This window comes from Apteryx rowi, unplaced genomic scaffold (assembly GCF_003343035.1).
Source record: "Apteryx rowi isolate R43461 unplaced genomic scaffold, aptRow1 scaffold_354, whole genome shotgun sequence".
Classification (NCBI taxonomy): Eukaryota; Metazoa; Chordata; class Aves; order Apterygiformes; family Apterygidae; genus Apteryx; species Apteryx rowi.
In genome coordinates, this window is record NW_020450019.1 from 245,510 (window position 1) to 271,867 (window position 26,358).

Consider the following 26,358-nt stretch of genomic DNA (forward strand, 5'->3'; position numbering starts at 1 on the left):
AGAGCAAGCAGGAAGGGGTGAGAGGTGCCCACACCATGGAGAGCTGCTGCACTCTCCTCCCTTCTCAACGCAACACTGAAGAGATGCCACAGGCCACGGCTCTGTGGCCTCAGCTTGCCCTCCTGCTTGGAGGTCTCTGTGCCCAATCGAAGGGTCAGTAATCTCTGCTCTATCCAACCCTACCCTGGAGCAGAAAGGCTGAAGGCAGTTTGTTCCCCCACAGTCATTCCTGCATAACATGCAGTGACCTCTGTTCCCACCGGGTTTATTTGCATAGAACAAAATAATCCCATACACACATGGCATGTGTGCAAGTGGCAGACGCAAGTCTCTGTCTGCAGAGACAAAAATAGATGTTTGGGTGGATCAGCATCCAAAGCGCAGCCCCTGCCGTGAGACTCTGGGAGCAGAGTCGCTCCTCCAGCTCCCAGGAGAGTGGCCTGCCGCAACCGCAGGTTTCAGCAGTTATAGGGAGACTGGATTCAGCCCCGACCAAGCAGGCACACGCTGCTCGCCCCGGCCCCCCGCCCTGCCTGCGAGGGAGCAGAGCCCAGGTAGCCCCAGCGCGGGAGAGGGCGACGGTACCTGGTGATCGCAGCTTCGTCTGGCTGGTGGACCGGGACAGAGGCAAACTCTGTCGGAACCGGTTCATCCTGTTGAATCCAATGGGCAGCTCAGCTTCCGACATGGTTTCCAGGGATTCGGCCGAGGCAAAGGAAAGTTTGGCTTGATCGGCCAAGCCGGGCTGGGAGCTCTGGGAGTGTCGGGAGCTCCTCGTCTAGAAAGGGAGAGGGGAGAGGTCAAAGGAAAGCTGCGCTGGCAGTACCGCAGCCCTGGGCTGCTCCCCTCTACGCAGCAGCACGTCGCAGGAGACGGTGCCGCAGTGTTTCCTCCAAAGCCTCGTGCTGCGATGCAGAGCCACGGGTGAGGCCGAGCCGCCTGGGCCGCGTCTGGGCATGCTCAGCCCTCGATCATCAGCTGAGTCAGCAAGCTGATGTGGTCCAGATGCAGTGACAGGCTCGAGGCATCCTCGATCTCCTGGTCTAAGTACAACCATTTACTGTCCCCTTGTCTCCCACAATTGCATGCTCATGTTTTCCACTTCAGGCTTGCAGCATTCTGCATTTCAAAGCCTCCCGGTGCCATTCCAGGAGCCTTTGCGTTCCTCCACCAGCAACCCACTTGAAATAAAAACAGCCATAGCTGGCTGGTAACAGAGCCAGGGCTTGCATGCAAGTGCTGGAATAACCTTAGCAATTACAGGAGGTTAGACATCCATTACGCCAATGAACCAGCTCCCGGGAAACATAAATGCCCGGCTTATTCTGGAAGCAAAGCAGCGGCAAGGTTTATGGCTGCCTGAGCTGGGGGAAAGTAATGGGCTTGGGTTTACAGCAGTAAAAATTTAATATGCCAGGAGTCCAATTTCACACGGCCAAGCATATATCCACAGAATAAAAGTTCAGGCTACATACAGGGGCTTTCTGCACAAACATCTTTAAGCCCTGTATGTGGGCAATGCCTATTTAACCAGAACAGTGCCTACCAGGCATATAAGTCAAGACATTTACACCCACTTACTCCCCTGGAAAGACATAGGCTCACCCACCCTTGAATAGGCTGATCGGGGGGCACGAGGGCTGGGTGCCTGCCGGGGGCTGCTCCGGTCTGTGCTGCCGCCGGCACGGCGCGGGCCATCGCTCCGGGGGAAGCAGGCCTCGGCCGCGCGCAGGCGCAGCACTTCTGCAACCCACTGGTCAGAGCTGGAGCCAGTTTCCATCCCGTTCGGGCTGGCTGCGAACCTTGCTGCTATTTATACGGGGCAGCGCTGGTGGCCCCAGCTGGGACCAGGCCCAGGAGTCACATCCATCCCAGCCGAGAGCCAAGCCAGGACAGTGTCCCAGCGTGGGGACAGACGGACAGACACCGTGCAGCCAGGTCCCGTTGCCAGAGGTGCCCACCCATGGGGCGGCTGAGCTCCGCCGCCAGCTCCCCGCGAAGCAAACGCTGCCTGTCAATGCCCCAAAGTACAAGGCTCGATTTTCCAGACACGTTTAACGCTGGCAAATCAAACAGAGGGAACAAACAGCTCCTGGGGTGTGGAAAAGGCGGCATGGAAGGGACAACAGCTCTATTTTAAGACCAGAAAGAAAAATCAATATGAAATGATAACAGCCATCATCATCATTTAAATTAGGCATTAACTGGAGGCTTTAATTAATCCTGCGGGGCGGGGTTTTCTATGACTTGAAATGTTCTCGCTGCAGCTAATTGCTGGAAAATTGACTGAGTATTTTTGTTGTTGCTGTTGTTTTTTAACAAAAAGCACCCTGGCAGCACAGATCCTTAAATTCCTACATCAGAAAAGGGTTTCTGCCTGAGGGGAGCAGGTCGGACCTAACCCGGGGGCTGTGCGGTCCACCAGCACCTTCCCTGGTGGACTTTGCGCCCGGCCGTAAGAGAGCGGCAGCGAGCAGCGGGCGATGGAGAGAGCAGGTCCCCTCTCCCAGGCTGAGCCGCCTGTTCGTTTTCACGAGCTAAAAACTCCCAGGCAGCAAACTTGGGAAGCAGTTGCTGGCCTGTTCTTCGTGCGCAGACAAATGTCACCGCGACCTCAGCCGGAGCGTGCGGATCCGTACCGAGACGCGCATGCTGCCCCGCGGCTGCCCACACCCCATCTGCTCGCGCGGCAGGTGGGCAAACGTGCCCGGCTTTGGCTCTCCTTACTGCATGCAAAAATCCAAGATGAATCCCCGGTACTTTTCCCTGCTGAGCTGTTTCAGAGCCGCCCGCTGCCTCCCGGGCCCGGGAGAGGCGCAGCGGAAAGGGGGGCACGGAACGGCCCGACTCCCACCTGCCTCTCCCCGGGGCGACGGATGTCACGCAGCTACGGAGAGTCGTTATTTTCTCCTGCGAGTCTATTCCGAAGGCAAACAAATGAGACCGTTCGGCCGAGGAATCGCAGCCGCGATGGAATAACGCCAGTGCCGAGGGGAGGGGTCCAGCCCCGGGCTGAGGTGACCGCAGTCCTGCCACCAGCTGTCCCCTGCGCCTGTCCCCACTCCCTCGAGCCTCGGTGCTCGGTTCCCATCGACGGCGCTGCCCTTCTTGGCAGCTCGAGCGCTCCGGCGCACGGACCGGCTCTGTCCCCGCTGCTCGCCATCCCAGCCAGCGAGCTCCAGAGCCGGGAACAGCGACCAGGAGACCTCAAGGGCTTTGGGTCCCCAAATCTCCAGCTGTCTCGCCCTGGGTGCAAAACCGTGCCCGTTTTGCGGTGCTGTCCCACAGCTCCTGTCCAAGGACTAGAGATCCTCGGCCACAGGGTAGCGCAGGGACGGGGCAGGCACCGCTTGCGAACCACGGCCACGGCTGGGGCGAGGGCTCTACTCGGACCACCGCGTCTCCTGCAGGGTCGCACGCCTCGCTGCAGCCTGCGTTCCCAACGCAGCGAGCCCCTTCCTCTCCTCTCCTTCCCCTGCACTGTGCCAGTGCTTAGCTTCATCCCGCTCTGCCTCCATCCCATCTTTCCTCTCTGCTCCCCCCATGCAACCACCTCCTGACGTCCCCCCGCCAGCAGCCGCATCTGGGCTGGCCTTTGAAAGCCACCAAGCTTCAACGCGAGGTGAAAGAAGGTTGCTAGATCCCACACAGAGCCAGCACGGCCCCTCCCCGATACTTGTTTTGTCTGGGAAAAATAATCATAACCATAAAAAGATCGATGCAGCCAAGGGSGGGGGGGGGGGGACCGTCTCTCTCCCTCTTCATGACACAACAGGATGGCTGAGACCGCGGTTGCCATGTAGCATCCTTGTTGCTACGGGTTGCAGTGTGCGCGTGTCTCCGTGCAACGCGGCAACGCAACACGCTTCCCAAATCGACGGAGACGTTCCCCCGGGAGCAGGGACCGGGGAGGGGACGAGCTTCCCCTGATGGGACCAGGCCCGTTCTCATCCTTCACCTCCACCCCGAGGCTTCAGCTGACCTAAGTAATCAAGGCCATCTGACAGAGCTAATGATGACATCAGTCTAAAACATTTTTTTTTTAATAGCAGGATGAAAATTAATGGATTTTTCGCCCAGAAGGGACCATTCTGCTCATTAGGCTGATGCCCAGCGTCAAGAGCCCACTGGGGAGCAAAGGGCTTCACCCTTCTGCCTCTGGCCATGCCGGGACCTGAGCCTCCCGGGAAAGCCCCCCTACTGCTCCCAGGTGCCGTGGGCTGATGCACGAGGCCCACGAGCTGCCGGGCCAGGCCCCGCGCTGCAAAAGGGATTAAGAGGGGCAGGCGCCGACAGGGACGCCGCGTCCCTGCCCCTTCTCGCCTGCAGGCAGCTCCGCTGCGACGATTTTCCGGGGGAGCGCAAGGCCCTCGCCGGCCCGCCGGATCGGGGCACTGGCAGAGCCTTGCAGCCGTGCTCCCGGGCAGGGAGCCGAGCAACGAGGGCGAGGCGGGAGCGCGCCGGCTGCTCCGTCCTTGGCCTCCAGCGGACCATTAATGAGCCGACTCCGAGGGAATTGTTTTTTATTGCTCTGCCTTGCTAATGACTTATCCTTGCTACAAGATAATATGTTAACCGACAACTCAGCCCCCACACATCCTGCCTTCCGCCCCTGCCACCAGCTGGTGCAAAAACAGCACGGCGGCCGCCGGCAGCCCCAGCCACGCGCCACGGCTGCGCTGCCTCCCTCCCAGCCCCATTCATAACGCTCCTACCCCTTCGGGAGCTGGTGGCACCCGTCCGCGTCGGATGCACTTTTTGGGTGCGCCCCTGAGCGTGGCAGGACCTGACATGCTCACGCAGCTTCGTCCATCACCGTGGAGCCTAAAATGGATGCTCAGATCCCTGCTTCGGCTTCTCTGGAGATGCTCATATGCATGGGCCCAATCCTGCCTTGCTGGGTGCCAGATTAAGCCCTGGGATGAACAGTGACTGGGAGCTGTCTGTGCCCGTGTCTGCATTGGCAGGATGGTACCTGGCAGCCACGCAGAGCTGTCGCGGGCAAGCATCTCACTCTGCCGAGCGCTGCCCTGATGCCGACGCCAGGCGGAGGAAAGCCTTCTCCGGAGCAAGCGGGGGGAAGACGCGGGGCTGCCTGCACCATCCTGCTCCTTGTGGCAGGCGCAGCCCCTGGCATCTGGGGTGACCCTGCCAGGGCTCACGCTCAGGGCGCCTGGCCCGAGTTTTCTTTCTGATACACGATGAAAATAACATCAAACCCTCATCACCGTCTCCAGAAGGGAAATCCTATTCTCGGGCCAGCCCAGACTGTATCGCACTGCTGCTGAGCAGCGAGGTATCAAAGGCTGGAACAGGCGAGTACTGAGCACACAATAAGGATTATAATATCCTCCTACTTGCAGAGCACCTTTCATCCCAAAGGCCTTATCTACCTGCCTGCTGCATATCAAAGCCCCCAAGGCCGAGCAGCCAGCTCTCGGCAAGGACTGACGCTCGTGTTCGTGCACCCACGCAGGCGACTGCTCTGCGTGCTGCTCTCTGCAGCCACAACACGATCCCCCCCGGGCGGGCCCGAGCTGGGGAAAGGTCTGGGAGTGCGGGATAAATCCCAACGCTCTACAGAAGCTGCAGCAGCACTTGGGGAGGAGGTGACCAAAAGGCACCCCGGACCCCTGGCCGGGAGGCGAAGGCGTTCTGCCCTCTCCTGCTCAGTTATAGCCCCAGGACGGTTTTGCCCGAGCTCAGCGCTCTCTGCTCAGCTCCCCATGCAGAAAGGTCAGTCTCCTGCAGCTTCAAATGAGCCTGGGCTCCTGTGTGCACCCCAGGCACCAAGATGTTTGCCCACAGCCTCTGAAACCCACCCACGGCGGCAGCGAGCAGCCCCAGAGGGGAGGAGAAGAGCTCTCCCGCTCTCGGTCCCTGTGCTGCAGCAACGACACGCTGGGAGTTGACCCATTTCTCGCTGAACAAACCTTGCAGCACAGGGTTAACATAGAGCCGGGCCGGTTTCTGGCACAGCAGTGATGTGCCAGGAGCAATAAACCCCAGGACCGTGCGCTCTGTGGGGCCCCACAGCCCCGGGACAGGGCTGGCTCGGCTCCAAGCTCAGTCTGCAACCTGCGGCGGAGGAAACGGCCTCCCCCTCATGTCCTGGGTCCCGGTACGGCCGCGGCCCAGCACCTGCCCCTGCACAGAATCACACCACAGTTTGGAGCGTAGGAAGCGCCGAGTTTATGGGCAGAGCACGAAAGGAAAGAAAAGGAGCGTAACTGCCCAAAAGCAAAACAAAAGCCGCCCAAGGCCACGGGCCGGCTGTTTGGGAGCTCCGGCCCCAGCTGGCACCAAGGGAAAATACCCACGGAGCAATCGGCTTTTGGGAGGGCAGAGCCCCGATGGCTGCTGAGACGGGCACCAAGGTCAGGGTGACTGCAGCCTGCCGTGGGGAAGAACGCACCCACCTCCCTGCTGCTGAGCGCTTCGAGGCCCCAGCAGCCTCCTGCATACTGCAGCAGAAGGAATCGGCTGGCGCGGAGGCATCAGCAAAGCACTTCCGTCACAGGAGCGCGCCATGGGTGCTATTTTGGTGACTCGCCCTGTGGAAACCCACTCACAAAGCGCTTGGCTCCCTGCAGGCCCCTCCTGGGGAAGGCAGCTAAGACGGGCTGCGAGACGCAGTGCGACTGCTCCCCCCATGCCTGTCCCGCCGGCGGGGAGGAGGATCTGCAGCCCCCTGGTTCCCTGCTCCGTGCCTCCCCGAGAGTCTTATATAAAAGAGGTGGGATGGGGAAAGGGGGGAGACTTGAGGGCTTTTGTCTTTTATCTCCCCAGAGCTAAAAAGAGATACAATTAAGCAATTCTTTTAGCTTCTAAAACTTCCAACAATCCCTTTACTGTCAGCTCTGAAACAGCTTCATTATATCTGCTTGGCTAGATAAGGATGTTTCTCTCCTCTCCTTCCCTTCTCGTCCCTATCCCTCCCTCCCTTCTTCTACACTCCCTCTTTCCCCTCGACATCAGTTAATATTAACCCTGCCAGCTTTGCTCATGGCTGGAGGTTGGAGAGAGGAAGGGAGGGAGTCAAGGTGCAGTCGGTGTTTGAAGGAGCCCGGTGTGGAGTCCCTCCAGGTCCAGCGGCGATGGGTACCGAACAGTTATGCCGATGGATTGGGGGAGAGGAAATGATGTTACCTGGTTGTGCGGGTCTGATGAGGAACAACACCCAGCGAGCACCTCGGGGTGCGAGTTATGGATGCAGGGAAGAGGAGGAGAGTTTAAGAGAGGACTGGAAGGGACGAGGGGCACAGGAGGAGGAGGGCAGAAGGGTTTTGGAGGGGAGCAGAGCTGGGAGAGCTGAAACGGAGGAACAGCTATTTGACCTCACGCAGGACACTTAAGGGAAGACAGGGGAAAACACCAAAATACATTTGCAGGGAAGGTTCCTGCCTCAGGATGGAGCAGGGTGCCCAGAGCTACCCTCTGCAACTGCTCCCATGCGAGGCTCAAAGTCACCAGAGTGAGTCTCGCTCATCAATATTTCCACGTGCTTCCTAATGGCAGGCAGCAAGCCTGACGCTGCAAAGAGACCCTCCAAGATGGAGCAAAGGGTTTCCCACAGCTAGCTCCTCACCTCCCACCCACCCGCTGCTCCCAAGCAGGCTCCAAGGGCAGTTTTGGACTCAACCGTAGAGAGCAGCAGCCATTCAAGGCCCATTTCTGCCAGACCCTCAGCGACTCCTCTCTACATGTCAAACCCGCACACCAGCACTCAGCAAGCTGCAGGGCTCCTGGGTATTTCAGCTATAGTAAGAATAACATTTGCAACAAAGACTAGGCAGTATGACAGGGTCCCTTTGCACCCCACCGAGATGCACACAGAGCTTCTCTGCGCCTGCCCTAGGTCCCACCCCGGCTCGCCCGAGCTCTGCAGCCTGTCCTGGCAGAGGTCTCAGCCCCTCTCACCCCCAAAAGCCAGCTGGAAGAGCCGAAGCACAGTGCACAAGCACCAGTACAGACCTGTACGTGCAGCTGGGGAGGATAAGCCCTCTTCGTGCTAATGTCCCAGGCACCGTCTGGCCTCGAGCTCAGCCTCTCCCCAAGACCCCGCTGTCACCAGGCAAAGCCTCCGCCCGGGCTGCGTTTGAGCCAAGCAGCTGAGCGCGGGGAAAGCAGCTGCTGCCGGGCCAGGCCTGGCAGGGTTTGAGTCAGCAGCCCCCGAACCTCCCCTTTTCACGCTCCATCCTGACACATTTGCAGAGATAATGTGCTGGAATGCGTTCAAGACAGCCGGGCTGGCTATGCACTGCCCTTGCGTGGATGGATGGATGGATGGAGACCTTCAAAGGTCCTGGCCAGCCGCTCTGCTCTATCAAGCTGCCACGCAGCAAACTTCACCAACTCTGGCTTGTTTGCATCGCCTCTGCTGGGCCACATGGGCAGGATGCAGGCAAGAACCCCAAAAACCCGCTCTGGCCAGCTTGGGGAACAGCAGGCATGGAGCTGGCAAGCCCAGCCCAGCCCCAGGCAAAGCAATGCAACCAGTTATTTACTGAGTAGATAAACCCCCAGCTCCAGCCCCCAGTTGGACACTGATCTGGATTAATTTCTCATAATCCCCTTCTCATCAGTTAAGCCAGTATCTGATTACAGGTCCCATCTGGTGAAGTGCTGAGCTCTCATGATGGGCACAGGAGCTCAGCACTCTGATGGACCAGGCCTTGCTAGAGATGATGAGAGCCCACCAGCCTCTAGCTGCAACGCTGGGAGCAGAGAGAGGCAAGCTGCCCCATTGCTGGTGCAGGGATGCCTATGCCATAGCCAAACTGCCTGGAGGGTGTGCTCTTGGGGGGCCATGTGCTCCAGAGCTGGAGCAGGCAACAGAAAATTGGGGAAGATTATAGAGAACTGCCCCCGACCTACCTCTGCTCTCCAAAAAACTCCACTGCACTCGGATCTGGTAATAACACTGCCCCTTGCTCTTCCTCCAACAGCAGTACCAGTTTGTCCCTGGGGTCCAGCCTGAGGATGTCTTTCCTTCCCCCTGGATACAACATTGTCAGCAGCCAGCCCAGCAGCGCCCAGAGAAAAACACTCCTGCTCACCAGGGGAATCAGCCAGGGACAGAGGCAGGATGGGTCACTGGCTGCAACTGGAAGAGGTGGCTCAGGGACTGGGGCCAGTCTCTGCACCCTTCTGTGCCCGTTTCCCGTTGGGATGAGGTTTGAAGCCTACCACCCCGAGTTCTCAGTCTTTGGCTCACCAGAGCTAAAGGGACTGTCTCCCGGCAGCACAGGCACCGTGGCACAGTGGCGCAGGGACAGCGCGCAGCGGCTGGAGGACCAAACGGGTGATACCTGCAAGCCAGAGCCGACTGGGCCCAGACTACTTCTCCCAGCCTGCACCGTTCCCTGGTTAAACGGCACTTCTGCTTGGATCTCAGAAACAAAGGGATGGAAAGCAGCAGCTGACAGCCCCCCTTGCCCTCCCCTCACCTGGAAAAGCTTTTACATGGGCATTGCAGCTGCAGCCCCCCCTCCCCCAAACCCACGTGCTCACTGCCGCTAGCGCTGGGCTGCTCCGGGAAAGAAGAGCAGGGACTCTTCGATTTCAGCCTTTTGAAAAATCTATGTGTCAGGGGAGCTTTGCTTCCAGAGAAAGCCTCTCCCTGCGGGCAGGGGGCGATGCTTTGAATGCCTGGGCGTCGGAAATGCGGGGAATGCAGGGGGTCGAGACGAGAGCGCCGGGGACCCCGCGCAGCTGGGACTCCACCTGGACAAGCGGTCGATTAGCGCATATTTCATTAAGATGGGCATGCAGGGAAGCGGGGCCGGGAGCCTCGCCGCTCCTCTCCGTGCTGCCTGTCTGATTCCAGCTAGGGTCAGCAGCGAATAAAGTTGTTAGTGAAGCTGGGAGAAAAACAACATCTGTCCCTCCCGGAGCTCTGCTTCTGTCAACATTTCCAAGGAAAATTTTAATTGAAATGTGAAACTTTTTCTCCTCCAAGCAGCTCTGAGAGCTGTTAAAGAAACAGAGGCAGGGAAGGAGGTGGGAGGCATTTCCAGATATTTTGCCAGTAATGTTTCCCCTCCTGTTTCACTGCCTGCCTCCCCCCCTCTGCCACAATGTCGCTGCAGCATTTCAGCCAGGCCAACCTGTTCCCATCTGTTCGCCTGGGGTCAGGAAGAAACAATTTGGAGGTAATTCAATCCAGGCCTCAGCGGTATCTGCCCTTCCCTCCCCTGGGACGCTGGGAAGGGAGCCCAGCACCTCACATCCCAAACTGGGCCCCAGTAATAGCTAGAGGGCCCTGGCAGGGTGGGAAGGGGGGGCAGTGCCAGCTTGCCCAGCTCACGCCGTGCAGGAGCCCGGCTCTCCCCATGCAGGAGCCCGGCTCTCCCCCCTGTAACCGCCCCGGTGGCTGTGACCCCTCTGCAAACAGGGAAAGAAAACAAACCGAGCCAGCGCCAGTGCATCAAACTGCCTCATTCATTCATTCCTAATGAACTCCGCTCATTCTTCATTATTGATGCTCCTCAATAGTAAGTCAGCAAAGAGCTGGCAGTTGTTTTGTAAGAGGAGCAGAGGCCAGGTAACAGGACACTTCCCATTCCCTCCCGGACCAAGGCCACGGGGAGGATCCTGGCTCTCCGCATGCCTCCATGCCCTGCAGAGGATGGTCGTCAGCCCAGCACAGGGTCCTGGGGAGACGCCGCAGCTCTCACCTGCCTTGGAGCACCAGGCATCGCTCTGCCGCGGGGGACATTTCATCCTGGGTTGGGCCCCCTGCCCAGCTCCTCACTTTGGGGGTTGCGACATGCTCATTGCCCTGGAAACACCATCTGACAAGTCAGGGCTGGAGGCTTAAATTCCAGATGTGCCACCGCATTACTCTGCTCTTCTAAACATGACGTCAGGCCGCATCTGGGGAGCTATTCCAGTCCTGCGGTGCCATCAGACCACCAGCAGCATCCTCCTCCCGCACATCCCAGCTCTGGGCGCTTGCTCCAGCAGCTGAGGGCTGAAAGGCTGCACTAACGCTCTCCGCAAGGCTGTGCGGCATGTTTCGCCCCAGCTGTGCCCCAGGCAGGAGCTCCGCATTTCAATGGGACCCCTGTGCAAGGAGAGGCTCCCATGGGCCCAGCTCATGCCTTCTGGAGATGGAGGAACCAGGGAGGTGTACCATAGCGAAGAAAAGGGGCACTAACCGGGAGGTGACCAGAGGTTGCAGCAGCAGAGAAAGGCGAGACCGAGAAGGAAAGAGGCCCGGAGTGCAGCTCAGGGTGCTCCGATTAGGGCCACCATCATATGAAGAGACATATTATATGCGTCTCCCCCAGCCCAGGTGGTGGTGGGCCCTCCCACCCCCAATCCCTCTCACCCCCAATCCCTCTCACCGCCGAATTAAAAGCGTACTGCTCACGGCAACAATAATTCATCCAACGTCTAATGCTCAACATTTTGTCAGGATTATCCCGATTAACCCAGAATTAATCCTGATCTCAACGTTAACAGGATTAGCATTAAAATCGGATTAGTTTTTAAACCGGACCCCTTGACTAAACAAAGGGGCCTTCCCTACCAGATGTGCACAGCCTGCTACTGGCAGCCAGATGTGAGCAGGAGCAAGGCATGAGCTCCCTACCCTGTGATGGGCCCCACTCCGGATTAAATAGGGTACCCCAACAAGCACCTCAGTAACACCAGCATCCATCACAACTGCCCTTCAAGCAGGCAAACTGCTCAGCACTCTGGGAGGAAGAGAGCAGAGGTCTGGCATTAACACATGGTATGTCCAAGCACAAAGTGTCCCCTTGCCCTCAGACATCCCGGGCAGCTCGGTGGAGGACACAGGTGGCTGCTCACCCCCCTCTCCACATTGCTCCCCTTCCTGCTGGTACCAACAGCCTCACTCCTTTGCCTGCCTGATGAATATTTAAAAGCCTGGATCCTCTGCAGCCTCATGAATATTGACAGCTGCTGGTTCCCTGCCACCTGAGTGCGTATTGGTGACGGTCCCTTCCCGCGCGCCAGTGGCCAGCTCAGCATTCGCTAGCAGCTCCTGCCCCATGGATGGGAGGTGGGAAGGAGGGGGAGAGCTGCACACCGGCACGGGAGAAGGCTGGCTCACGGGCTGCAGGCTGCTGTCCCTGCTTTGCAGAGCAGGAGATCGAATCCAATTGTGCTGAGGTCTCTGCGTTCAGCCAGAGCCCTGAAAGCATCGGCTTTCTTCCCAAAGATACAGGGGCGAACTCGCCTCTCTGGCGAGTGGCAGGACAACAGAAGGTACTTCAAATTGGAGGCGTGAGAGAGCCTGCAAGAGGCAGCTGCTCCCCCAGCACGTGGTAGACCTGGCAGGAGAGGCTGGAGCACTGGCACAGCAACCAGATAAGGGTGAGCGGACATGCCATGCCCACTCGCCCTCATCTCCTGCCGCTGGGTGCGACCTTGGCTCCCACAGGGAGGATAATCATTAACCTCCCAGGCAAAGGCAGCCTTGCTTTTGTTCCTGGACTTATTTTCCATGGCTCAAACATGCACATCCTGCCCAAAAATCAGTAGAGAGAGGAACAACTCTGTCCTGAGACTCTGCCCTAGATGAATGGGCAGGAAGGATCAAGAAACAGGCCTGATTCAGCACCTCTGAGGCTGAGGTGGAGTTGTGTTAGGGCTGTGATGACGGATATGTAACAGGAGATATATTTGGGGGTAAGGGATAGAAACCCTGCCTCTGTTACCTTGACCTTAGCACCTGCACGGACATTTATCCCAGCAGCCGCCTCCATCACTCAGGTTAAGCTGAGGCTGTGTTAAGTCTCCCTGCTCTCTGGCAACGCTGGCTTGTGTGACAGCATCTTCCAAAATAAGCAAATTACTGCATCCTTCAGGGATGCTGGTGGATCAGAAGGAAAGACAAGTGTGAAAAAGCAGCAAAAAGGAGATAAGGGAGAATGGGACAAGCTCCTGCTTGGGATCTCAGGGCTGAAACCACCTGCGATCAGAAGGGAGCCTTCACAGGATGGAAACCTCAGGGGACACAGGCTAGCAGCACATAGCAACAAGCACTTCACCATGGCCAGGTGATGAGGCTCAATTCTTTGGCATTTGAGCAGGGGCTGGGAAAGCAGGATCTGCTTCAACAGCCATATATGGGGATACCAGGCTGCGTGCATTAACATCTGCAGGTGCCGCTGGGGAAAAAGGCTTGGAGAGTCTGGCTTGACATGCAGCAACTTGCAAAAAAACTTCAACATCAACAGATATAGGCAAACAGAGAGCCCAAATCTGGGACACAAGCCCAGCACCCAGGAGACACCAGTGCAGGCTGTGCTGATGCATCTCTCCTGGGTGCTCTCCGGCAAGTCACCTGGTCCCACTGTGCCTCAGTTTCCCATTTTTTTACAAAGAAGGGTGCTGCTCTTGTCCCTCCTGGGGAGCAGCAATAATAAACACAATGACAACACCTAAGACCAACAGATAACTGAGTACCAGAGAGCAGCTCCTGATGGACAGATGCGAGTGGGAAGGAACTGAGGCTTGCGTCAGAAATCCAGCCAGTGTGTCCAAACGCCCCAAAAGAGAGTGTGTGAACCCTGCCCAGCCTGTGGTCACAGCAGGAGCAAACACTCACCAGCTCCTCTCTCCTCTTTGAGCACACCCAACTGCCCTCATCCTACAAACAGTGAAATATGGCACAGTAAGAGCCTGTCTCCCCGGCTGCCCGAGGAGCGCGGCGGATGCGCAAGGCCACCAGGAGGGCATGGGAAGGAATGCTTACCGCATTCTGGTGCAGGAGTGGCAGGATTACATGAGCTAAGCCTGCCTGGTATTTGCTTGCCTCATACAAGTAAATATTGCTGGCTGCGTATAATACCAGTTAGGCAAACTCCTCGAGTCCCCAGCCTGCCAGCGAAATGGAAACGGCTTCCCGTTAATGAGACGAGGCACTCCTGGGAAGCCCTGTGCCCTTGCCACGCGGCAGCAGTCCTGCATTTGCGGAGGGCAGTTATCTCCGCACTGTGGCCGCCTGGAGCACCAAGGAGAAAGTGAAGCCACAGCGCAGACCCCTGAAGCTCCAAACAAGCCTGCTACTGGAGCAAGAGCCCCTCTGCAGGGGGTTAGAGCACAGAGTGGGTGATGCAGGCCTGGATGCCCGAATGGAGAAGACACGTCCTACATGCTCTCTTCTCCACGTTCTAGTTGTTTTTTCAGTAGCTTTTACTTCAGCCCCTTTGATGTTTTTTTTTTAAAGTTCTGGCACCAAAGGAGCCTTTCTGAGGTTCTGCCTTAGGTTTTTCCCATTCTTTCTTCAGCACACAAGTGACAGCAGTGAGCAAAGTCACCCCCTGCGCTAGCACAGCAGGAGCAACGAGCCCTAGCTACCGCCTAGCACCGCTCGCCAGCGGAGCTCAGCGCACCTCCGAGGGAGGCGGGAGCATCCCCCGCTTCCCCGCTGGGGAAACGGAAGCATGGGGATAGGAAGGGATTCGGCCCCGGCCAGACCCGGAGCTGGGTTTCTGGAGTCCCTGTGCCTTGCACGCGCTTCCCCAGCTCCCGGCCTGGAGGATCGGTCCCACCCCAGCAGACGCAGCACCCCATCCCAAGGCAAGATTCCCATTTTCCTCCACCTCCTCGTCCCCGCAGTGCCCTCAGCACATGGTGAGCCAGGGAGCTGAGACGCTCCTGTTCAGGAGAGGCTGACAGAAAACACTCCCTGAGCAACCCCAAAGTTACAGGCGATGATGGTTGTGACCCGGGATGCGGTTGCTAGGTAACCGAAAGGTCGCTGGGTACCAGGCTGCCCTGGCCCAGGGTCTCCGGAATCCGCTCGGGGACCGGAGGACCAGCAGCGGCGTGACAACAGCCACAGAGAGGCTGGATCGATGGCTCTGTGCGCGCGCCCGGCCTGACCCAGCGAGCGGGAAGGGTCATTTGTGTGATGAGCTGGGGCTGGCTCAATCTGCAAGTGCAGAAACCCCAGGGAGGAGCTGGGGCTGCCATTGCCGGGGCACAGGGAAGGAGGAAGGGAGAGGCATGGATCTGTGCTGGGGCAGGACCTGCAGCCACGAGGGGACGCAGAGGACTCCGAAATGGCTGGGGACACTTGCGATCCCCCAGAGCGATCAGGGTTCTGGCTGCAGCCCCCTCCATCAGCTGAGGGTGGATAAGAGCTGGCTCTGCATCCGCAGCAGCGGTGGATGGGAATCAGCCCGGATGACACAGATAGGGAACCTAAAAGGTCACGAAAAAATTATTTTGGGGAGAGAGAGAGGGGGGTGGAGGGAGCTTTCCCAGCAGAAGGCCTAGCCTGCAGCTAGAGGATCCCCTGGGGACACAGGTGGCCTCGAGGAAGCTCCCAGCACCTGCTTCCAGAGATCATCTCCCCTGCACAGCCAGCCAGTTTTCCCCTTGACAAGCAATCCCCAGCTGCCTCGTGGATCATGCCCCACTTGGTAGCGGGGTCAGACAGCTGGGAACCTGCCTTTTGCTGGGAATGTGGAAGACTATTTAACTCTTACTGCATTTGCACAAGGAGATACAGCCACTGGAAGATGCTACATTTGCAACGCAAAGTACTTCCAGCCTTATCGGGCCCTAGCTGAAAAAAATTCACGGCTATAGAAAATGCACCCTCCGCATCTGTGAACACCCAGTTACTGCTGAGGATCCACTCCCGGGGGGGGCTGGGACCAGAGCTGGTCCTGGCTATTGCTTTCCTCACTCACACAAAAAAAGAAAAAAAGAAGAAATCAATGCTTTTGTGCCTTTCCCCACAGTCCCAGGAAAGGTCACAGAGCAGCACATGACTGGAGCCTGCCAGTGAGAACTCAGACAGCTGAATAGTTGGAGCGCCACTGCTAGCACATTTAACAACGTCAGTACTTAAGGAATGAAAACTCAGAACAAGTGCACATATTATGCATTTTATGACTACTCATCTCTAGCACTGCCAGCCAAGGAAAAGGCCTATTTTCTTCTACAGGAAGATCAGCCCCACCAGGGACAACACACCAAGGTCATCCAGCAACATGCTTGACCTTGAAGTGTTACCACTGCATCCCTCAGCGAGGAGGAGGGAGGAAGGGGAATTTCTATGACATGCATATTTTATCCAGCCAAACAATAGGGGAACTGTTTGTAAGGTGCTGGCAGGAAGCACCAGGCAGGCAAAGATCCTTGGCATCGCCAGGAGACGCCCATCAGGGTCTCCCTTGTGCAGCCTGGAAGAGGTGGGTTTAGGCAAGAAGCAGGTTCTAGCGCAGTAAAGCAAATATTAACGATTCTGCTATTCTGCCGTCCACAGACGCTTCTGCAATACCGTAACACCCAGCTGGCGGAGGAGAGGACTGAGACAGGGGTGTGGTGACTTGTGCCAGCAAACCCTTCAAGTCCAAAACAGAGCCCAGGCTCCCAGGCTGACCCTGCAATAGCTGCCCCTTCCTCTCCTACAGGCAGGGGCAAGGACTCAAACCTCAGCCTAACAGCCTTTAAGGCTAATCAGCCTTCGCTGTCTGGTCCAGATGTCCTTCAATAAACCATCCAAAAGCTGGTCTCTGGGGTCTGGCACGAGAGTTTAAACTGAAACCCCATCCCTCCTCCCAGCACACCAACACACCCCTGCCTGCAGTCCCGGCACCAAGAGAGGACCCTTCCCCAAACCCAGCGCCAAGCAGACGAGCACTTCATCCAGCTGCCTTAACCCCCCGCCCAAACACAAACAGGTTTGGCCATGCACAGCTTTGGGCACATCGCGAGCAGGGCTCAGACGCGCATCAGCGGCTCCAGAGCGAGAGGCCGCGACGGTGGGGCCACCACCCCGCTGCCAGCGGAGAGCTGCTCTCTGCAGATCGTGCCGATCGCAGCACCGCGCTGCTACAGCTTGGGGCTGCGCCGTGAATCTGCACAGAGGAACTTGGCTCCGGCTCCGCGCTCCGTTCTTGCGGATAAACACGGGAATAGTCTTTTCTCTCTTGGGGAATGGGGGGGGCGGAATCAAAGGGGGAGATGAGAAGCAAAAAGGGGGAAATGGTGCTGTGCAACTGTTCAAGCACAACGTAAGTGACAGGCACACCGTACGCAGTGAAAAGAGCGTGGCAGGTCCCTCTTTGCCTTCAGTACTCGCAGGGGTCACCGACAAAAGGGACTGCCTCTTCTCGGTCTCTCGTCCTCCCACTTGGAGGCTGAGGGTCAGAGCGATCCTTTATCTAGAATCATGAACAGGCACCTGGATGGAGCATCTCAGAGAGATTTCTGAGCACCTCTGGAATGGACTTTTTCCCCTGTTTTTCCAGGATTAAGGAAACAGGGTCCTAGTGCCTGCTGCAATGAAACAATTTCAAAGCAGCAGGCTTTAATGGTGGGTTTACAGAGGTCTAAATGAGGGCAGGACCCAGATTCATCTTTTTCACATAACAGGTTTGTCTCTGCACAACAGCTCAACCCAAAAGCATTAAGATCCTTCTCATGAGCTTAAACTGCTGCTGAGTTGAAAACAAAGCTACTTTAGCACAGGAATCCTGAACGAAAACCCCAAGCTCCCACCCACCCTACACAGACACAGGGATGCAGTAAGGATGGAGAACTGCATGCATTTTAAACAGAAGCATGAAAAAAATCAGAAATACTGACCTTAAAGCTCCAGTAGTTGGGTTGCTAACAAAAAATAAAACAACAAAACAAAAACAAAAAAAAATACCATTAAGATTCTGCTTTGACTTTCGTTTTCCATTTGAGAATTGTCGACTTTAAACTGCAACATTAAACCTGCTCTTGTTTCTGTTTAAAGTCCCCTCCCAATAGGTTCGTTAAGCCTCATGCTGCTAAGGGCTGGTGAAGAGGAAGCAGCTACCAGAGGAAAAAGGATCATGCAACCAGAAGATAAGGAGCACTGACGGGTAGTTAATGCAGACAGGGGTGCAAATTAACAGAAGCAGAATGAAGGAAGGGAGCAGGGCAGCAGCCCCGCATCGCTTTTGGAGTCACAGTATGTGCACACCATGCTGGCACGTGCTTGTAAGGCTACTGCCCTGGGAGTCAGTGCTGGAAACCGGAATAATTTTCGATTTTAAAGGATCTTTTAATCCCCCATATTTGCCCACCACCTCCCTGTGTTGTTTCTTTACAGCACTTCCACTGTTGTCAAGCCAATGTGCTGCAGAGAATGACAGGAGCTGGCACCAGCTACAGCCCAGCAAACTGGAGAACCTGGGAGCCTTGTTTTCCCAGGCCACCCACTAATAACCACCAGTGAGGGAGGTGGAACCGAAACTCTTGAGGATGCTCAGAGTCGCGGCTGGGTTCGGGTGTCCGCTGCACACGGATTAAGACTCGGGATGTTGCGATAAGGGCTGGCCATCTTCCCAGGGCAGCACAGGGATTGCACAAGAGGGATGCGCGAGTCCCCAGAGGACGACGCGGTGGCTGGAGGTGCACCACCAGGAGAACGCTTCCAGCGCACTCTGCTGCCGGAGGGGGACACGCACACACTCCCCGCTGCTCTCAGCGCATGAAGCAAAGCACTTCGGAGCATGACACACACTTGGCATAGCAGCACTGCAAACAGCTTCATTTGCACCAGGACTATACCGAGGCAGGGTACTGGGCCATCCCATAATACCCGTATAGCCCAGACCCAGGCAATGCCTGCCAGCGCAGGACGGACTGGTTGCAACACACCAGCTCTGGTGATACACTGGGACTTGGTGGTACAAGAGCCTCGAGAAGGCAGCATAACCAGAAGGGAAGGTAGATTTGGGGACAACCAGCATGACCCACCTTTTCAGAAAGAAAAAACATTTTGATACCACTGAAACATGCAGTTTGTGGGTGGGGAGAAGTGTGCGCAGAGCAATTTCTGCCCCAACGGTCTTTTATTGGGATCAAAGTTCTTCACTGTTCTTCCTTCTCCTCTCAAGGCCACCTATCTCCTTGTTTTTCACAGCATTTGTTTCTCCATCAAGATCACCACGGCTGCAAGTCTAGTTTGTTAGGTACAGACACACAGGATGCCTCCTTTTCTATAAGGGAAGCTCCCACACCAAGATCCTGGTTCCCACCAGCCCCTGCAAGGCCTTGGTGACTGCCAAGGAGAGTCTCCTGTCACGGCACTCTGGGCACGCAGGGGAAGAAGAGTTTTGATAGCCTGTTAGACCATCCTGGAGTATTTATCCAAGGACCTTGAAAATTCTGAACAGATTTGCTGCCACAGATATTAACCCTTTTGCTGATGAAGTTAATAGAGGTCTAGTTCATGCACATCAGCACAAACCCTCTTATGAATTCACCTGTTAGACTCATCTGAAACTTCAGTAGGATGCTCTAATTCCAATTCAAAATGGACATAGATGCAGTTTACATTAATACCCCATAAGACATCAGTACAGCCAAGACAAAGTTCTGCATCAAACAAACTAAAACTGTTTAAAAAGTGATTTAAGTCAAACGAGTGCAGTCTGCTCATGCAGACAAGCCTCAAGGCACAAAGGTCTTTTCCAAGGGCACACCGTGACTCAGAGGCACAACCAGAAATAGAAGTCCAGAGCCCCGATTACCGGGCACTATTAGGTAACAGCCAGCAGGATCCAAGCCCATCCTGGGCACAAAGTTTTTCCAAAAAGCCAGGAGCTTGAAAGTGAAAAACTGCTTTAGGATGCCTTTTCGTATCAAAAGAAACCATCCATCATATCTAGTGATTAATGTGCCAGTCTGCGCCAGGAGTTTTTTTTGCACCGCAGCCTAAATTCCTCATGTAAACCTAAGATGCCCCAGGTAATGGCAGGCTGACAGCACTGCCGCTTACCTGGCTGTGCACGGGTGCAGGCACATTTTGCAGCACTGCCTTGTGTCAAAGCATCTGAACCAGGGTAGGAAGCTCACGTGAGCATAGCTGCACTCCCAGCAGTGTGCTTTTCCTAGGCAAACCATGAGAAGAGGCCCCTCTCCCTGTCTCCTGGAAGTAATCAGGATTGCATCAGATCCTGAAGGGTTTGACATGCTGTTCCTTGATTTGAAAACATCTCCAGAAAAGCTACACGAGAAAGCATTTTTGTAATAGTGCTTCTGCTCAGGCATCTCACAGCTGCCTTCATCCAAATTCCCCAAGGACAGACTTGGATGCCATCTCCGAGGCAAGGCTGCACCATGGACCCTTATAAATTAAGGCCAGTTTTAAATGAACAGGAGTAAAATCTTGATCCCCTTTCCCTACCAGATTTGCTCCCTCAAACAGCTGGTTTTCCTGATCTCACCTCAGTTGCTCAGTACTACACTCACAGCCCAGACTCCAAGCAGGCAAGCGAAAAAGGGGGGAGACAGCCCTCACCCTGGGGAAGGAAGCAATAAAAATGAACCATCCCTGGGCCTGGTAAGTCCCTGGAGGCAGGAATATGTTGGCTTAGCACAGAGGGGATCCTTCATACCCTTATTACTCAACTCTTTTGTGCTTTGAATGGCTGCAATTGGTCTCCACAATGAGACTGTATTGGCCATTGCAGCCAAATAGCCCAAGCAGTGCTGGGAAGATGGTTATGGGGCAGGTGCCTGGAGGCCAAATCCTTCAGTCCCGGGACAGCCCTGAGTCTCTGAAGGGCCCAGACATGATGCTCATGACTTTCTTCAAAGATTTTTCTTCCACAGTCTTTATTTTACTGTCTCAGTAAGAGTCTCAGTAATTTTCCTCAGACCCTGATATTACTGATCCTATCTCGCACCAGTCCTTGGTGTGTATTTTATTTATTATTTTAGGATGACTGGACAGGCTTATCACAAAGCCTATAAATTACATCCCCACCATACACAGTCACTCCACATTCAACCAACAACAAGCTTGTCTGAATCCCAAATGTCATGGGAGACAGTCAAGAATATTCTGGAAGTGATTTGGTCTGGATAGCATGACCTGGAGCACACACCAGGACGGCACAGCACAGCACCCATCCCCTCCCCACGCTGAGAGTAGCCCCTTGCTTTGGGATCCCTCCCAGCTCCCCAGATGAGGCATCTTTACAGCAGGGCCGGTTTATCTTGGCATGGAGGGAACAGAGCCCCTGGAACTGGAGAGGGGCGTCTTGGGACCAATTTGATACCGGTTGTGGGGTCCAGCCCCCATCTCCCCTCTCACAACAGATGGGAGCCGAGTGGGAAAGAGAGAAAGCGAGCTGGGCACAGGAAGGGAAAAAAGCAATGAAAGGCCAAACTAGGGCGCCGAAACCTTTAAACAAAGCTCCGATTCTCAGTCCCGTTCCAAACCCAGCTCAGCAGCGAGCTAAAAGCCTGGGCGTGCTGCCCTCGACACCAAGTGAGCTCGGAGGGTCATCCTGGAGCCCAGGGAGGGGATGGCACCTTCGCTGGCAGCCCCAGGGAGGAGAGACCTGGGGGTCTGCGAGCAGAGCGCTCCCCCGCAACAGGACTGATGCAACATGACAGGCGACGGGCTGGACGGCAGGGAAGGGAAGCGCTGCCCAGACTACACGCACCCTGCGGAGAGACAGGACCATCCAGGGTTGGCAATCTGGTGCTTTCCACCGGGGCCAAGTGGGCGCGTTGTCGACACTACCGTGCAGGCCTTTCGGGGGCTCCATCTGTCCTTCTCGGCACTTCTGAGGCACCAGGCTCTGCAAGGTGTAAAGCATATTCCAGAGCCACGCACAGCGAGCCAGCACTTGGCCCAGCCCATCCTGCCATTAGGTCATTTTCTACCAACTTAGACTTTCCCAAGGCAAAGACCACGTGTTCCCACCGCACAAATCCCCTTGACCAAGCTCTGCTCTGGGCACACATTTTTAACTAAGAGCTGGTGACAGCAGAGAAGGGCACAAGGTCAAAGTTGCAGCCACCGTCTTACCTAGGAAGGCAGCCAACTCTTGGGCAGTGCCTCCTAGCACCAGCTTCACCAAACTGGATGGGACAGACGAGGGACAACCCAGCTCCCCTTACCACCCTCCAGGGTGGTGCATGAAAATGCAAATGACATTGCAGCTGGCTGAGATGACAAGGGTGGATTTGTACAAAGAGGAAAAGGGAAGAAGAGAGGGCCAAGGTAGAATTAACGTATCTCTGGCTCTTCAAAAGCATCAAAGGGAGATAATGGTCCAAGAGGATTTGAAACGACAGCCCTGTTACAACCGATAAAACAGGCAGCTCACTTGCAGGCAAAGCAGCGCAGAAGACAGGAAGAACTGCAAAGGCTGAGATAATTACAATGAAAGTCATGTCCAGGATGCTGCAAGATGATGGACTAACTAGGACTCGGGGCCCTCCCAAGGCACAGACAGGTGCACATGCAGGCACATATCCGTACACGTGCACACGTGTGCATAGGCACGTACTTAGATATGAACTGCAACATGCACGCAAGCACAAGAGTGTTTAGATGCACATGAGGCCACGGTCATACATGAACACATGCGCACACAAGTGCTCACGAAGATGCACCCTCATATACATACATGCACACTGCAGAAGAGAGGAAATCCAGAGCTGGGAAAATTTAGCTAAGAACATTTTGTAGTTAAGGAAGAAAAATACAGTCTTTGTGATTGTCCCAGGAGAAGGCCAGGAGGTAAATGAAATCCAAGCGAGTCACTGCATTGACTGAGGCAGACTTCCCTGGTTAGCAATTATAACACAAATCTGTTAGTGATTAACAAGACAGGACTGAATGCGTCCCTCTAAAATGGACAGCAGCAGCATCCCCAGCACGCTCCACTGAAGGGAGGGACAGTGGCAGTTTCATTGGCTTTTTAATTAACTCATTTTCAGAAGTTCCAGTTTCTGATAGAGTCCCCCTCAGGCACAATGTCTTGACAAACAAAAATCTCCTTGAAAAATAGCAGTAAAGTAGATTTAATCTGTTTCTCCTTATTAAATTTTTTTTAATGCTTTCCAGCAAAATAGGAACTGAATTGAAGTAGAAATAGCAAAACGACAAGTTGGAGTCAAATGCAAACTGTAACCAGACACAGGGAAGAGACACACACACACACGTTGTGCTGCTGATACCGTCATTTAAGGCCTTGCAATTATTGCAAAAGGACCTCTCGAACACAAGCACGCCAGCACGCAGGAGAACAGCCAGTCCGAGACCCGCATCTGGGATTCAGGAGCACTGGGGCTGGGCCTAGTTCCCATCAGCTCTAGATTCCCAGGAGGCCTTCGTTAGTCATTTAGCCTCTCTGTACCCCAGACGCCCAGCTCAAAAACAGCATAAAGATGCTTGTTTTGCCTCTCTTTTACAGAGGGGCATTTTGAGGCAGGGACTTGCATTTTACTATATCTCTCTCCAGTTCCTGTTCCAAAGAGACTCTGATCTCTGTCGAGTCATCTCATCAGAGACTTAACAGGAGGAGGTTGCAGAGGGACTCTCAGGGGCATTACAGGCTCTGCAGCCCAGCAGCAGGCATCACAGACTCCCTGCTCAAGCCCTGATCTGACCAGGACACGCTTGTTCAAATTTTGCACATAATCAGAACCAAAAACAAGTCTGTTGTGCCAAATCAAGAAGCCAGGAACACCTCCATGAGCAATAGCTACCTGCAAGTCCAGCCCAGCAGAGCATCCTTCTCCTGGGATAAGCCAGGACGGAGAGGAACTGACAGGCCTCTCAGCACGCACCATCCCTTAAGCTCCCCATACACCAGCCTTCTCCCCTGGCAGCTCTTGCTGCAGGTTTGTCAGCTCTCCAACAGCAATTATAGCCTTGACCTACACAGAAGTTTTTCAGAAAAGCCCAGAAGACGTTAGAGCACAAATGCCCTTGGACACCAGTGGATTCGTACTCCTGAAATGCACAAACTGATTACAACCCTGCTGTACTCGGGCCTCCCTTCTTTCATGATGCCGATACAAAGAGAGTCAGCAACACCATTTATTTACAGAAATGCACCCCCAAACAGTGATGCATCAGGACAAATGCACGGCTGAGGACCAGCCATGCAATTGCCCTGCTTGGACTTTAAAGTCTCCCTTCTGCAGCCTCCACATCCAAGCTTGGAGATCACTCCGGGATCCTGTCTCGGGGCTTTGCACATCCCCAGCCTGCTCAAAAAAACATGCTATGTATAGGGCTGCACAGCAAGACAGTCCAAATAGTCTGTACAAGGACTCTTGGTGCAGGGCATTAAAAATCGCCTCCCGTTAGGGTCAAACACTGTCCCCTGACCATGGTCATTAAGCACGACCTTCTGCTGCCTGGCACCCCGCGCATCCCCAGCACCACGCTCTGCCCTGCACGGTGCCACAGCCTCACTCCATCCTCCACCTGCTCCCAGCATGCGCCAAGGGGAGCCACGGACCAAAGCCAAGGGGGGGGGGGCAGGGGGCAGGAAAGATAAAAAAGCAGGAAAGAAGTCAGGCAGATCAAATAGCAGAGTAGCTATGGCAACGGCACAGCGTAGGTGGACGGAAACAATAGGGACGTGCAAGGTAAACCCGGCAGCCGGCACCCATCTGCTCTGCACCCGCACGCACGGCCGGCACCCCGCCGAGGACAGCCGGGGCGCCCCAGCACCCTTGGGGGCTACCTCCACCCTCCGGCCGGCGCTTCTGAGCGCGTCTCCGCAGGCAAACACCTGGGGAAGCCCGCGGCGAGGGCGAGCGGGGCCGAATCCTCCCTGGGGTCTGCAGATTTGTCGCAGCTACAAACATCTCCCCAAAGGGCTGCAGCAGCCGCGTCCTCCCGTTTCGGCAGGCCGTGCCGAGCCCCCGAAGGAGGCATTAGCCCCCCCCAGGGCTGAGTGCAGGGTGCTCCCACCCGCCCTTCCTCGCTGCCCTCCTGTTCAGCAAATTCGGGGGAAGCCCAGAGGCAGGCGAAGGCCACCCATGCTCCACAGCTGATGCAGAGCCCCCTGCTCCTCTCTACCCCCTGTCCAAAGCAGTTGCCCATATTGCTAATGCCACTGGAGCCAGATCTGTCCTAGCAGCGGGGAAGCGGCAGGAACGGCTTTCCGGCTGCTGCAGGGGGTTTTAGCACCGTCTCAAATAACCGCGCTCAGCACCAGCCTAAGCGCCGTGACACAAGGGCAGGCAGCGGCCCCGAGCCGTCTCGCAAAGACCCCCGAGGCTGCCGGCAGACGGAGCCGAATCCGGGTTAGTAACAGCAGGAAACTTTGGGTGACAGCAAGGCAGGGATGGACGCGCATGCTTATGTCAGTGTGTCCGTGCACGCTCGGCAGGCAGGAATATTAGCGCTCGGCACCGGCACGCAAGCCCCGATGGAAGCGCGGGCATTACGCGCCCGTTAAATAAGGTAATGAAACTGAGAACGCGCAACACCAAAGCTTTCCCCGCAGACGGCTGCCTTGCTTGTCACCAACGAGCGCGCGCCAGACGCATCCTGCCCGTCACGGGAATGAAGGCTGATCCAATTCCTGATGGGAATTTGCTCAGCATCTCCCTGCTGGATTAGCACCACATGCTCATTAATGCCCTCTCCAGGGCTGCGATCGCTCTCGCTAGCGGAACCGTATTTATTTCCCACTTCTCAGCCGCTTCAAGACCTGCTTCCTCCCAAACCCGTACTTCAAGCGCAAAACCCTAGGAGCACCCGGGGTGACCGGCAGACTTGCACATCACTCCCGACTCCCAGTGACCTAATTCTCAGCCGAACCACGGGCCATGTCTCTTTTAATCAACGGGGAGTTGCTCTCAGTAGAAAGAAAAAGAAAAAAAAAATCAATAGAGACAGATATGACTGCGGTCGTAGGGACACACACGCGCGCGTTCACGGCAGCGGTAGCAGCCGCACAAGCTTTCCTCGTGCCGTTAGGGCAGTTTGCAGCGGCCCACCGCCTATTTTGCCTCTGAAGAGCGAGCTGAGACCCCGGGGTGGGAAACGCGGGACCCCGCTCCCGATCCCCCCACGCACCTGCGAGCTCCCTCGGGGCAACCGGCATCCGGCACCTTCCGCAAGCCGCTGCCACCGCTTCTCAACGGGGTATTTTGTAAAAGCGGAGTATCGCGGGGGAGCGCAACGCCGGTTCTCATTAAGAAATAACCACACAGCACTCGACCGCTGCTTCCCAGGATACGTTTTCCCCCTCCAGCCCAGCCCGAGCTCCACGCGAGGGACCAGCTATTCCCACGTCTCCGCCGGCACGGAGGTGCTCCCGTGCCGGAGCATGGCCGGGTGCCACGCGAGGACAAGATGGATGCCAGTCTCGTGCCAAGGCTACGGATGCTTTTTCCACATGCCCCGCTCGGAGCCACCTGCACGTCGGAGCTCGGGCTGCTCGCTGGCTCCGCGGCTGCATCAGGGCGAGCGGAGCCGGGGAGCCGTTGGAGCGCCTCGCTCCCGCCTGCCGAGGCCCGGGGCACGCACCCGGAGAAGGGAGCAAGGGGGGCCGGGGTGGGGGGTTATAGGAGTATGGGGACCGGGATATTGGAGGGGGAGCAGGATATCTAGGGACT

The 26,358-nt window shown here is 56.0% G+C and overlaps 1 protein-coding gene across 1 annotated transcript in view; it reads right to left on the minus strand.

The window, feature by feature from the left end:
• SRCIN1 (SRC kinase signaling inhibitor 1) overlaps positions 1 to 26,358 on the minus strand; it is a 64,203-nt gene that overhangs the window by 22,362 nt on the left and 15,483 nt on the right. Inside the window, exons 4-6 of the mRNA XM_026072931.1 lie at positions 23,223 to 23,256; positions 17,584 to 17,607; positions 586 to 778 (exon numbers count right to left, since the gene is read on the minus strand). Of these exons, the coding sequence (XP_025928716.1) occupies positions 586 to 778; positions 17,584 to 17,607; positions 23,223 to 23,256 (251 nt within the window). The remainder of the gene's footprint in view (positions 1 to 585; positions 779 to 17,583; positions 17,608 to 23,222; positions 23,257 to 26,358) is intronic.